Source organism: Capricornis sumatraensis, chromosome 8 (genome assembly GCF_032405125.1).
Source record: "Capricornis sumatraensis isolate serow.1 chromosome 8, serow.2, whole genome shotgun sequence".
Taxonomy (NCBI): Eukaryota; Metazoa; Chordata; class Mammalia; order Artiodactyla; family Bovidae; genus Capricornis; species Capricornis sumatraensis.
In genome coordinates, this window is record NC_091076.1 from 55,620,061 (window position 1) to 55,635,394 (window position 15,334).

At 37.2% G+C, this 15,334-nt stretch overlaps 1 protein-coding gene across 2 annotated transcripts in view; it reads left to right on the forward strand.

The window, feature by feature from the left end:
- STXBP4 (syntaxin binding protein 4) overlaps positions 1 to 15,334 on the forward strand; it is a 198,002-nt gene that overhangs the window by 129,496 nt on the left and 53,172 nt on the right. For both annotated transcript variants that reach the window (XM_068978558.1, XM_068978559.1), the window contains one exon: positions 1,052 to 1,185. In XM_068978558.1, coding sequence (XP_068834659.1) covers positions 1,052 to 1,185 — 134 coding nt within the window. The remainder of the gene's footprint in view (positions 1 to 1,051; positions 1,186 to 15,334) is intronic.

Genomic DNA, 15,334 nt, shown 5'->3' on the forward strand with positions numbered 1-15,334 from the left:
TTTAGTTTTTCCTTGTGAATTAATGCTGTCTTGCCTAGGAAGATGGATTATAAGTAATGATGCCTTTGTCGTCAGTTTAAAATTGTCTCTTTTCAAGTAAAAGTTTTAACATAATGTTAAAAATAAAACCTTGCATTTTAATTGTATCAGAATGCATGCATTTCAGGTGAAATTTGCATTTTTTAATAGTGGTATAAATGTTCTAGGCTGTTTTAGATTTAGGGACAGCAAACGGAAGAGATAATTTAAGAGATAATATCAGTAGCAAATTTAGTAGTAGAATTTATATTTAATATTACTAGTTCAGTTCAGTTCAGCTCAGTCGCTCAGTCGTGTCCAACTCTTTGTGACCCCATAAGTCATAGCACGCCAGGCCTCCCTGTCCATCACAGCTCCCGGAGTTCACGACATCATGGCATCCCAGAGTCGGTGATGCCATCCAGCCATCTCATCCTCTGTTGTCCCCTTCTTCTCCTGCCCCCAGTCCCTCCCAGCATCAGGGTCTTTTCCAGTAAGTCAAGGGAGTAGTAAATGTCTGTTTAATGAATTTATGTTTAAGTGTTTAATTTAAATGTCTACAAGACTTAATAAAAGGCTACATCATGTAAGCCAAACAATGATTTAGAAGGAGCTGTCCTTCTATTCCTTCTCCTTATACATAAGGTCAACCTAATATTTTAAATATCCCTATTTATTATGTATTGAAGAGTTGAAAACAAATATTATTTTATGAACATCATTTCAGTTTATGACTATAAGAATACAGCCCAGAGGGATGGACGGGGAGGGAGGAGGGAGGGGAGTTTAGGATGGGGAACACGTTATACCTGTGGTGGATTCATGTTGATGTATGGCAAAACCAATACAATATTGTAAAGTAATTAACCTTCAATTAAAATAAATAAATTTATATTAAAAAATAAAAAAGAATACAGCGTTCTCAGAAATCAGAAATTTTGTTCAATTTTATAACTAATAAGAATTCAGCTTTAGCAAAGATAGATATTCTTCATTATGTAATAAGTTCAGCTTTATTTTCTTGCCCCCATAGTGAAAGAAGAGCTCTCCTAGCTTCCCAGACATCCCTCACACCATTGGGAAAGAATGGACACAACATCCCAGCAACACTGGCACTTGAGTCTAAGGAACTTGTTAAATCTGTCCGTGCCATACTTGATATGGATTGTAAGTTTTCTATACGTTTTCACTCTTTTAAAAATCACTTATTTAGCTAAACAAAAGAAGAAAATTTCACATTTGGTCCTTTACTCTTGTGAAATGTATTGGTTTGCCTATGGTGAAATTGATAGCTCTTTGATAAAAACCTTAAAAGGTTTAATGCAACCAGTTGTAGGAGGAGAATATTTGTTTTATTTTAAGTACTCAAAATGACTTCCAGCAGAAGATAGATGAGTAACACTTTTTTTTTTTTACCTCTACTTCCATTTAAAGTCTCTTTGAAATGGTATAATAAATTACAAAAATAAATCTACAGCAGCACTGGAGACCTGGAAGGGTGGAATCAACCTTGAGGGATTTTTTTAATAGTATAGAACAGATGGAATAAGATTGAAGGTAAGGCCCAACTGAGCAAAAGACCCTAGAACACAATGAAGATGAATGACAAAGCTGCTGAAACATTAAATGTAACTATGAAAAACCCCCGGATCACAACCAGAGAAAATTGGGAGCAAACCCTGGGGCAGTCAGCAGGGTAATTAGTTACAGGGCTGCAGAAGAGCTGAAGCAGTTCCCTGCTCTTCAGAGCTGAGGGAACACTCTCTCAAGGAGCTGCATGTTCTGTCGCTGGATGCCTCCATTGCTCTCGTGACCTCCCCGCTGACAGGGAGATCCTTGGGGAAAGCCTCAGTATTGGACATTGCCATCCTTCCCTCTTCCTATCTCCAGGCACTTTTTTCCCCAACATATATTTGAACTTCCTGTTTATTGTTTGTTCTCTGTCTCTTTCCTTGGTTTCAGTCTGTCTGCCAGTTGTCTTTGTATTGGCCTTTTACATTCCACTGTTCCTCTACTTTGTACTCGTAATCTCTATGCTAGGGACCAGATACACACACACACGTAGCAAAAGTCTATGTTAATATACTAAAGAATTACAAAAATTTACAAAAGAAAAAGTCTGTTTTAATCAAGTATTAAAATAGTAAGTAAACCAAATATTAATGTAGTAAGTCATCTACTAGCCAGGACTTCGATTTAGTAATTAGGTAATATTCAAGACTCTTCCTTCAAAGTAACATTTGACTTTAAAACAATGCTATAGAGGATTAGAATCCATGCTTCTAAGAGTATCTGCTAAATTTTTGTAGTGAGCGTTTTTTTATAATTTTGATTAAACTACTACATTTTTTTTAATTAAACGTATTTCAGAAACCCTATAAGAACTCTTTATGTGGAGAAATTCTGTGTTTTTAGGGGGGATGAAAATAACCACTACTAGTGTATTATGTGTATGATCAGAATTTTATGTCAGACATTTTTAAGTGAGGGTGGCAACAGCAGAGAAACACCTGCACAGACATAGCCCTGTGGACATTACAACCATTCATTTTAATAGCTTGCTACCATTAACCTTTATATTTGTCAAACATGATTATTCAAAGAAATTTTTTGAAGTTCAGCACTTCTTTGGATGAAAAGTAAAGAATTACATCTACACTTTTTATCTGTTAATAGAATTATACCTACTCAGCTGTTTAAAACTAGTAAATAGTTTCTATGTTGTCTTCTTATTTAGAAATACAGTTGCTAATGTTTGCATATTTCCCAGCACTTTTGTAATTACATATAACGTATCTTTTAAGTGTGATAATTCAGATAAACTCAGCTCATTTTTCTTTCTCTTTAAGCGGTAGCTTTTTCTATCTGTAATGCGAAGGAGAAAATCACTATCAGGAGGTAGATAATTCAGCTCCTCCACTTCATTTCCTTTGACCTGGCTATCTGATTATTTCAAGTTACAGTTTGAAGTTTCCATTTGGGTAATTATCTCCACTTTCTTGTTAAGTACACTCCAGGAAGTTATACTATGGAATTTCCTTAGAAATTAAGTTAAGATTTCTTAGGTCTTATAACTTTAAAAGCAGTCTCTAAGGGAGGTCTAGAGGACAGTTCCAAACCATTTTTGGATCTTGTATGCCACTGAAATTTGATGAAAGTCCTCTTCCCAGAAATGTGCAATTGAACACATTTTTTCATCCATTATCAGAGTGTTTATGAATCCCAACTTAAGAACCCCTGATGTAGAATTACAGGGAACACCAATGCTTTCTAGAGCATTGCAAACATGGCCATCCATCTCTCCAAAAAATACCTCTAGCAGTGGAGAAGTCTGTGCATCATAGAGGCAGCCAAGAGTTCAGTAGCACTTGGAATCCACATAAACAGTGCACCTCAGAATCTCGGTGTATCCTTGAGGTGCCTCAGAGAGCCTGTCAAGTCGGTCAGCTAACCTCAGAAGGCAAGTTACCTAAGCTCTCGCCTGTTTCCTCATGTGAAAGGCAGAGATCATAATGTCTCAAGGGGCAGGATCGAAGGATTACACAAGATACATGTCAAGGACCTGATAGTATAAGATGTTCCATAAATTGGTGTTACTGCCACTGGTACCACTTACATTATTAATAATGTACCACTGGTACATTATTATTTAAAGTAATTAATTTAAATAATTAATACTTTATGGTAATTAAGTAATTTTCTAAAGCTTCATTCAACTTGGATGCATTTGAAAATGTGATAAATGAGAGCTTTGCTTAATATATGACATTTAAAGTTATTATTGATTTTCAGTTAGAATGTAATCATCACAGGAAACTGCGGTTACATGTCTGAACCGGCATCTTATCTTTCAGTTGTTTATTGCTAACTATAAGGAAACTTAGGTCGGCTCTGTTCTGTTCACCTTCAGTGAAACAGCATGAAGACCTAATAAACATTTTCAGTCAGTACTGGAACACCTGGAGGTCTTTACATTGATCTCCGTCAATATCTACATGATCAGTGCTGTGATGCTTTAGTGTAGTCTTTATTTGAAATAACTACATCTTTTAAAGTGTAATCTTTGTTTGATTGACATTTAGGTTAGCAAAATTTTATAACAAAAGCAGGAAGAGGCAGTTCTAGTTAAGAAAAATGCACATTAAAGCAGTATCTGGCTGGGTATCCAATAGAAGGTCTTTTATAAAAAGAGAAGTTGTTGACTTCCTGGTAAAGCAACAGCATAAGCACAGGCTTCTACCTTCCTTCCCATGGAAATGGTAAACGGAATGTAAAAACGGGGGAATCTTCAAAAGCACTAGCAGGTACAGGCAAATCCCAAAAGCTTGTCAGTATAGGACAACTAGAACTACAGAGAAGAGAAGAACGAAGGTCTGTCTTGTTACCCTCTCTGCTGAATAACAGTTGCAATTTTGGGAGTAACTGGAGGGAACCCTGGCCGGAGGACACTCCTTAATGCATGCTAATCTGAAGGGGTAGTGAATACAGAGACTAGCTAGAGGTAGACAGACTGTTTTCACTCTAATATTTTGGTGAGTCAGTGTCATTTGGTGAAATCCTCAGGGTCTATGTGGATTCCGGGTCAAGCAGAAGGTCAGTGGGGCTTGGTCCGTTAGGCAGCCTAGGTACATGTTAGACCTGACACACTCTGGGTCACACAAGAGATGTATGTAAAGAAATAAATGTAAAGGGAACCTGACCCCACCGGCCACAGTGCTCTGCACAGCCGTCTCTGGTCCTGGCTCGTGACTCACTCGCCTCAGACTGCTGCATTGTCCTCGTACCCGCAGTGCAAGTGCACACGGGCCAGCCTCCAGCCCGAGCTTAGCTCACAGCTTCAACAGCTCGGTCACGTGTCAGAGCAGCCAAGGGTCCACACCTTCTTGAACAGGGCAAAAACCAATTCTGAGTAAAGAGCTCTGTACATTCAAGACTTTTATAAAGAGACACTCGTTCATTCAGTTCATTCAAGTTCTTGTAAACAAATATGTATATGTATCAGTTCAGTTTAGTCACTCAGTCGTGTCTGACTCTTTGTGACCCCATGGACTCCAGACCTCACTGTCCATCACCAACTCCTGGAGTTTACTCAAACTCATGTCCATCAAGTCGGTGATGCCATCCAACCATCTCATCCTCTGTTGTCCCCTTCTCCTCCTGCCTGCAGTCTTTCCCAGCATCGGGGTCTTTTCCAGTGAGTCAGTTCTTCGCATCAGGTGGCCAAAGTATTAGAGTTTCAGCATCACTCCTTCCAATGAATGTTCAGGACTGATTTCCTTTAGGATGGACTGGTTTGATCTCCTTGCAGTCCAAGGGATTCTCAAGAGTCTTCTCCAAAAACACTGTTCAAAAGCATCAGTTCTTCAGTGCTCAGCTTTCTTTATAGTCCAACTGTCACATCCATACATAATACTGGAAAAACCATAGCTTTGACTAGATGGACTTTTGTTGGTAAAGTAATGTCTCTGCTTTTTAATATGCTGTCTAGGTTCATCATAGCTTTTCTTCCAAGGAGCAAGTGTCTTCTAATTTCATGGCTGCAGTCACCATCTGCAGTGATTTTGAAACCCAAGAAAATAAAGTCTGTCACTGTTTCCATTGTTTCCCCGTCTATTTGCCATGAAGTGATGGGACCGGATGCCATGATCTTTGTTTTCTGAATGTTGAGCTTTAAGCCAATTTTTTCACTCTCCTCTTTCACTTTCATCAAGAAGCTCTTTAGTTCTTCATTTTCTGCCATAAAGGTGATGTCATCTGCATATCTGAGGTTATTGATATTTCTCCCAACAATCTTGATTCCAGCTTGTGCTTCATTCAGCCCAGCATTTCTCATGATGTACTCTGCATAGAAGTTAAATAAGCAGGGTGACAATATACAGCCTTGACGTACTCCTTTTCCTATTTGGAACCAGCCTGTTGTTCCATGTCCAGTTCTAACTGTTGCTTCTGACCTGCATACAGATTTCTCAGGAGGCAGGTCAGGTGTTCTGGTATTCCCATCTCTTGAAGAATTTTCCGCTCTTTGTTGTGATACACATAGTCAAAGGCTTTGGCATAATCAATAAAGCAGAAATAGATGTTTTTCTGGAACTCTTGCTTTTTCAATGATCTGATGGATGTTGGCAATTTGATCTGTTTCTCCCACAGTCAGTCTCTCCCATCAGAAAGCTTCCATAAACCTCTTAATCCTTCTCCATCAGAAGGCAGACAGAATGAAAACCACAATCACAGAAAGCTAATCAAACTTATCACATGAGCCACAGCTTTGTCTGACTCAATGAAACTATGAAGCACACTGTGTAGAGCCACCCAAGATGGACAAATCATGGTGGAGAGTTCTGACAAAATGTGCTCCACTGGAGAAGGGAACAACAAACCACTTCATCATTCTTGCCTTGAGAACCCCATAAACAGTTGAATAGTATGTATATGTATACATATAAATATTTGATTATGAAAAAGTCCACTGTCAAGAAAATAAGAGATAGCTGTTGAGATTCAAGATGGTAGGGTAGTCTCATTCGAAAACCTCCCCTTTCTGTTCCTACACTTAGAAATGATGCTTAAAATTGTGTGTGTTCAAAAGATAAAAACCAAGAAATGAATGCCTCCCTGCACCAAAAAACAGAAGGTAAAGCTATAATCATAACTGGAGTCTTAGGCTTCTGAGACCAATAAGATTAATATGGGCAGATAGAGCAAAGGTACAAACACCCCTGAGAACCCAAGCGATGCCAGAGAAAATGAAGCAAGGTACAGGAACATTTCTGTAGAAAATACACTTCTTTTTTCAAGTCACTCACATATTAGGCTTTTTTTTTTAATCTTTTCAATTTAGGAGCCACCTGGGCCTGCTACCAGTTGAAGTTGAAAGTAAATATTCTCATCCACTATAGATGGGAATATAACTTCACATAACATTTTGGGAGTCAGTTTTGTAGTATATATTAAGACCTTTTAAAATGTCTATTTGAAAAAATTTTTTGAAGATAAACAAAAATGTTTTAATGATCATATAATTTAACCCAATAATTCCACCTGTTGGTATTTTTGCAAAGAAAATAATGAGTGATGTGCATAAAAATGTGTATACAAGTACTTTCATCATGGGATTTCTTATAACAGCAGAAATATGGATGTTCAACTGTTGAATAATTACATAGTTTTTACTCAACCCATTGAAAATAAGGATGAATTTTCCCCAACAAGCAATGACCATCTAACAACACATATTTGTTTATGTAAGACTCCTGACTCGATTTAGGTATTTCTGTCTGAAATTAGCAGTATTCTGACTTTTAAAATTAGAATGTCAGTAATGGCTGCTTTTTGTCTTTATATTCTGATGCTAACTAGAAGTTATTTAGACATGGGAAAAGGCTTTTTGAGAAAAAGGGAAATGTGGTACTATAATATTTAAAACCCTTCATGATTTTTCTTTTAAATCTAAAACTCACACTTGATATAACATCTTCATCTTCTCATTCTACTTATTCTGGGTCTCAAACTCTCATCTTTGCTTTCCTTATTTCCTTCAAAACATATTTTTTATTAACCAACAAGAATTTATCAAAGGAAAAGTGATGTATATATATATACACCTTATTTGGTGAAGATCAGCCATACTTTTTAGAATGAGCATTACGGTATTTACTTCCACCTAAAATAATCATACTATTAATATATCTTTCTTCTCCTAGAATTGAGGGAAATGTTTTATGTATAGCAAATAGGTTACATGATTCTGATGCCATTTCAGAGACAGTTTCACTTTTTTTTTTAAGGCTGACCTATTCTCTAATGACTTGGTTATTCAGAATCAGATAATAACCACTGTAAATATTCATGGTGTTTTACCGTTCAAGGAATATGGTAAACTTACATATTCTCTTGTATTGTTGCAGAGTGAAGAAAGTAGGTTGCTGCTATAATGTTCCATTAAGAGAATATATCAAATTTAATCTTGAGTGATTTCTGGAAAATCAACTATGCTTGAGTTATTCAGTTTTGTTTTAAGAAGGCAAATTATTATTAGCCTCAAGAAAAATAAGTAATTTTTTTCCTAGTACAACTTCCAAAAATAAGGTGAGAGAAAAATAGATCATTTAAGAGAAGGTAATCATTTAGATTCACTTAGACTTTTTTACTTCATTCTTTCATTAACTATTTATTGGGTATCTTCAATGGGCACGACCCTGACCTAGGCCTTTGATAGCAACATAAACAAAGTCCTTGCTCTCAAACTGTTTAAAGAAACTGTAAGGGCAGAGATGGACAAACAAGTTAGCAAATAAGTACATGACAATTTCAGATAGTGATGACTGTTAGGCATATAATAAGCCAGTTGTGTAAGGAAATGTGAGTATGTGGTGATGCTGCTCTTTTTGAAGAGATGATATTTGAACTGAGATCCAGCCAACAGGAAACCTGTATGGGAAGAGCTTTTTAGACTAAGTACAAAAGCCTTGAGGTAAGAGCAATCTTGACGTATTTGAGAGAAATAATTTAAAAAAAAAAAAAATCCTGGGGTATCTGATATATATGAGAAAGCCTAAGAGTAGCCAGGAGGTAAGGGTGGAGATGCAGAAAGAAGCCAGATCATATGGGACTTTGAACACCATAAAAGGAGTTTGGATGTTATTTTGAGTATCATAGGAGCCATTAATGGTTTTAAGCAGGAAGGAATAACATTTTCTGGTCTACATTTGAAAAAAAAATCACCCAGGCAGTTGTTTGAAACTGGACTGTAAGCGTAACCAAGAGTGAAGAAAGCAGGAAGGCTAGTTGGCTATTACACATTGACATAGGTGATGGCAGTACCATGGGCCAAGAAACAAATATTCACTTTTAAAAAGAGAAGTTGGTCAGTGTGTATAATTTTTTGGAACATTTGAAATTTGATATTAATGTTTAAACTTGATATTTGTTGGATATTGGGTCAATAAGTAACCAAAAGTTCACAAGCCCAAAGCAGTTGCCTGTCATTACTTTGGATCTTAAACTATCTCATGTTTCCCTACTGCTCCTTCTGCACATTAATGAACTGTTGGGTATTTGCCCTTTTTGTTAAATAAATTTCTGAGAATTGAAGTCCTGAGATAATTTAGTAATACCAAATCCATAGTTGTTGTTATTGTTTACTCGCCAAGTCATGTCCAACTCTTTGCAGCCCCTTGGACTCTAGCCCGCCAGCTCCTCTGTCCATGGGATTTCCCAGACAAGAATACTGGAGTGGGTTGTCATTTCTATCTTCACGGGATCTTCTTGAATCTGTAGTAACTATCAACTATTCTTGTTTGGTACATAGGAAAGAAACATAGTATAGTTTGTTAGTCTTAAAAATCAGGATGCCACTCTGTTTCCTGTATTCAGCATACATGAACAGATATTCAGTAAATCAATCCCAGAGCTTCCACATGGTATTTGTCTTCATAGACAATCATTTCCAGGACAGTATTTCAGAAATATACTTTAATCACATATACTACCAGCAGATGTAGACATAAAAGCATGGCTAGACTGTAGCCCGCCAGTCTCTTCCGTCCATGAAATTCTCCAGACAAGAATACTGAAGTAGGTAGCTGTTCCCTTCTCCAGGCGAACTTCCTGACCCAGGGATCAAACCTGAGTCTCTTGTATTGCAGGCAGATTCTTTATGATCTGAGCCACCAGGGAAGACCAGACAAGCAAGACCTAATTTCTCCCACAAGACAGGAATAAGTTGTCAAGGGGATAACAGAATGCACAATATATAGGATTTAATTAAGTAAATGTCTGTATACCTCAGCATTAACATGGTGAACAGACTATAACTTAAAATGATTTCCCATACAAAAGCAGAAAAAATAGAGGAATAGTTCATAAATTACAGAAGACATAGATGGTAGAGTGTAGAGAATTAGCTCTCTTCCAAGAAATGAAGGTCTGTAATTCCTGGCACAGTTAGACCTGACTATAATAACAGAATGTCTAAAGTGTAGTTCATATTTCTATCCTATAACTGGACAAACAAAATGTAGATGATGGCAGAAAAAAATATTTTCCCTCAAGGCCTGAAAATGTCCTCATTCAAACTGAATGCGTTCTTTCAGATTAATGGGATAGATGTTCTCCAGAGTTCATATGAGGACAAAGTATTAACAGCTCATCTCAGGAAAGACAGCAGCAGTAGCAGTTGTGTGCAGTTACAGCTTTAATAATTATTTAATATGATAAAATAGTTCATTTTAGATCCAGAAGTTCCTTCCTTCAACAACAGACTATTAATATTACTGTTACAGATAAAATATTTTAAAATAATAATACCAAAGATATAGAAGGTTTTTTAAATTCTATCAGTTTTACAGTTTAAAAGAACTATTTTACATCCCTATGTCCTCATACAACCCTTTGAGATAGTCATTGTTATTTCTACTTTAAAAGATATGAAAAGAGTAAGGCTCAGAGAACTGAAATAATTTTCTTAAGCCACATACTTGGAAAGTACAATGCCAGAACCCTAACCTAGGTCTTCTACTAATATTAAGTCCTATGAGTCTCACAGGGGTGTAGTTAAGTCATTACATCACAATTACCTGGTGGATTTTTTTTCTCTTGAGAGTATATAAAATAGCAAGGTACCCTATATCCAGTATCGTCCTAAGTAAGATAAAATTATGATGACCTCTTGGAGTCTTGGCTTTCTGTCTCTAAATTGGGATACAGTCTTCATAAGGTTATTTCAAATATTAAATGTACTAGTACAGAAGCACTTTTTAAAATATAAGAAGTGTGTTGGTGTTAGTGGCTGAGTCATGTTGGACTCTTTGCAACCCCATAGACTGTAGCCCACCAGGCTCCTCTGTCCATGGGATCCTCCAGGCAAGAATACTAGAGTGAGTTGGCATTCCCTTCTCCAGGGGATCTTCCCAACCCAGGGATCCAACTCAGATCTCCTGCTTTGCAGGCAAATTCTTTACTATCTGAGCCACCAGGGAAGCCCTTTAAATATAAAGCACTTTGTAAATATGAGATTATGTTTTAGAGTCCATTTTTTAAATTTTAATTAGAATCATTGACCAATTTTCATGATGTAACAAATATTCAGAATAAAGCAACAGATTACATTGATTCAGGAAGCTTTAATAATTTTCAGTCATGCATAGAAGAATACCTGACTCGTTGATATAGTTATTTTCTCAGGTCAGAATGGGAGAGCATCTATTTTCTTTTTCTTTTAATTAAAAACATCTATATCGTTTGTTTGTTTGTTTGTTTTTTAGAGCAAACATTTGTTACTTCTAAAATTAAAGCATCCTTAAGTACAATAAATGTTTAAGCACCATGGAAACCTCAGAGTAAAAATTAAAAGCTCTCTTTGGAACCGTTTAGAAAATATTGTATAAAGAGGGAATAATAAATGTACCTAAGAAAAAAACTTAAAATCTTTAATAATATTTTTCACAAATTTGCGACCTTCTAAACTCATCCAACCAAGTTTACTAATTAAAGTGATTAGAGTTTGGGACTATACAATACTACTGGTGCTTCTCATTTCTTTTATAATAACCCCCAAATGCTAAAGAAACTTAAACTCAACGTAGATACAGCACTTGACGTGAGATGCCTACTTCTTGGACAAGATCTTAGGTAAATTCCTCAACTTCACTTTTGCTCCATTTATAAAATGGAAAGATGAGCATCATAGCTCATTTATTACAGGATAAAATGAAATAACATTGTGAAATTAGCTTTTACTTAGAAATTAGTTGTTTGCACCCTAAATGCTATCTTTGTAGATTCATTGGATTCATTTTTCCTAGTATAAGGCAGAATAGTATACTGAGGAGATCATATCTTGAATTCAGATTCCAGCTTTACGACCTAATATTTGTGCAGAGAAGTCCCAAAAGGGGTTCTGTACGCTCTCTGAGTCTGAATTTCTTCACCTATGAAAATGGAGATGTCATCAGCTCATGAGGTTGTTGGGAGGATTGCAGAAAATGTAACTGAATTAACTAGCTGATTAAAGTTAATGTTTATAAAGTGGCTCATATCTGGTAGGTACTCAGTATACATCACCATTATTATCATTGTCATTATAATCTTCATCATTCATTGTCATTATGTAAAAGAAGCAGCCTACTCTGATATGATCAACTGTTCTCTTCTTCCCTCTATTTTTAGGTGAGGGGAAGCTGGAAACCTTGGAAGGTGGTGAAAGATTTCTATTGATATAGATTTATGTAATTTATCATTATTAAGTCACTGAGAACGTGTAAAAACAATGTGCCAAAACCTCTGAAAACAATTCAAAAGTAACATTTCACTCTTTAATTCAACAGTAAAATTTGAATAGGAAACCAAACTTCAACTCAGTTTTTTTCATGGATATAAAGCTTGAAATAATAAAGAAATTTATGTCTAACTAGTAGCTTGGTGGGCTGCAGTCCATGGGGTCGCAAAGAGTCAGACACGACTGACCGACTTCCCTTTCACTTTTCACTTTCATGCATTGGAAAAAGAAATGGCAACCCACTCCAGTGTTCTTGCCTGGAGAATCCCAGGGACGGGGGAGCCTGTTGGGCTGCCGTCTATGGGGTCCCACAGAGTCGGACACGACTGAAGCGACTTACCAGCAGCAGCAGCAGCAGTAGCTTCAAGGGCACTCAGATTTTACACAGCATTGTATGTGGAAAGGGAGGTCTTGCTAACCTTGTATAGAAAATAGAAATACTGAAATTGCCCATGGATTGGTATAACTAGTTCTCTGCAAGACTTTGACAGACATTTCACCACTGTGAGGGAGAAGTAAGCCATATAGATATCTGGTGCAAGAGTGTTCCAGACAGCAATTGCAAAGGCCTGAGATAGGAGGGGGTCTTGTATATTTAAACAAGACAAAGAAGACATCTGAACAGAGGGATATCCAGCTCATTGCATCGTCAGTCCTCAGCTGATTGTCTGCTTCTCAAAAAGGTCTTTCCTAACTACCCATTTAATTTGAGCCTTCTGTCTCCCTCCAAGCTCTGTTACACTCCCCTATTTTATTCTGTCCTTAGGACAGCAGACTGTTTTTCTATTTTCTTTTTAACTTTCTGTCTCCTCCATTAAAATATGAGATGCCCTGAGAACAGGGATCTTGGATATCTTGTTCACTGCAATTTAGGTAATGCCTAAAACAGTACCTGGCACATGGTAGGTGATCATGAAATAGTCGTATTTCATTATGATAGTATCTGTTTAATGAATATATTTACTATATATGTTTCAATATCACTTACTTTGGTATGAGCTTAAACTAATGAGGCCCCACTTCTGTTCAGCAGAGGGCTGTTATTAGCAGTGTCCCTCACTCAGTCTTCAGTGTTAGTGAGTACCCGTGAAAACCAGCACACTCACACAATTTTGGAGAGCAGATGTCTGTGTCTCTAGGAACCTAAAATGTACATGTTCCTGGACCCTTTAGTTTCATTTCTAGGATCTCTTATGGAAATTAATTCCCATTCATATGCATGAATCTAACAAACACAAATATCCATTGTATATGCACATAGATGTCAGATAGTTCTTTCCACAAATATTCATTGAGTAAATGTGTATCGGGCATTGAGAACAGAGGCTGGGTCTGCTCACATTGAGGATGTTCGAGAAGCAGGTGAAACGTGAGGAGCCCCAGAATCACTTCTTCTCTCTTGTACCTGTAGAACCTAGGTGGGGTGATGGGACCAGATGCCATGATTTTTGTGTTTTGAATATTGAATTTTGAGCCAGGTTTTCCACTCTCCTTTCACTTTCATCAAGGCTGTTTAATTCCTCTTCGTTTCTGCCATAAAGTTGGTAGCATCTGCATATCTGAGGTTATCGATATTTCTCCTGGCAATCTTGACTCCAGCTTGTGCTTCATCCATCGCAGCATTTCACATGATGTACTCTGCATATAAGTTAAATAAGCAGGGTGACAATATACAGCCTTGGCATACTCTTTCCCAGTTTGGAACCAATCCATTGTTCCATGACCCATTCTAACTGTTGCTTCTTGACCTGCATACAGATTTCTCAGGTGGCAGGTAAGATGTTCTGGTATTCCCATCTCTTGAAGAATTTTCCACCATTTGTTGTGATCCACACAATCAAAGGCTTTGGTGTAGTCAATAAAGCAGAAGTAGATGTTTTTCTGGAACTCTCTTGCTTTTTCTATGATCCAATGTATGTTGGCAATTTGATCTCTGGTTCCTGTGCCTTTTCTAAATCCAGCTTAAACATCTGGAAGTTCTTGGTTCATGTACTGTTGAAGCCTCACTTGGAGAATTTTGAGCGTTGCTTATCTAGTGTGTGAAATAAGTACAATTATACAGTATTTTGAACATCCTTTGGCATTTACTTTCTTTGGGATTGGAATGAAAACTGACCTTTTCCAGTCCTGTGGCCGCTGCTGAGTTTTCCAAATTTGCTGGCATATTGGGTGCATCAAGTTTTAGGACTTTCACAGCATCATCTTTTAGGACTTGAAATAGCTCAGCTGGAATTCCATCACCTCCACTAGCTTTGTTTGTAGTGATGCTTCCTAAGGTGCACCTGACTTCGCATTCCAGGATGTCTGACTCCAGGTGAGTGATCACACCATCATGGTTATCCAGATCATTAAAATATTTTTGTGTGTATTTCTATGTATTCTTGCCACCTCTTAATTTCTTCTACTTCTGTTAGGTCTATACCATTTTTGTCCTTTATTGTGCCCATCTTTGCACAAAATGTTCCCTTGGTATCTCTAATTTTCTTGATGAGATCTCTAGTCTTTCCCATTCTATTGTTTTCCTCTATTTCTTTGCATTGATCACTGAGGAAGGCTTTCTTATCTCTCCTTGCTATTGTGGAACTCTGCATTCAGATGGGTGTATCTTTCCTTTTCTCCTTTGCCTTTAGCGTCTCTTGTCTTCTCTGCTATTTGTAAGGCCTCCTTAGACAATTTTTCATTTCTTTTTCTTGGGGATGGTCTTGATCCCTGCCTCCTGTACAGTGTCATGAACCTCCATCCATAGTTCTTCAGGCACTATGTCTACCAGATGTAATCTGTTGCATCTGTTTATCACTTCCACACTGTGTAATCCTAAGGGATTTGATTTAGGTCATACCTGAAAGGTCTAGTGGTTTTCCCTACTTTCTTCATTTTATGTCTGAATTTGGCAATAAGGAGTTCATGACCTGAGCCACAGTCAGCTCTCGGTCTTGTTTTTGCTGACTGTATAGAGCTTCTCCATCTTCGGCTGCAAAAAATACTATCATTCTGATTTTGGTGCTGACCATCTGGTGATGTCCATGTGTAGAGTCATGACTT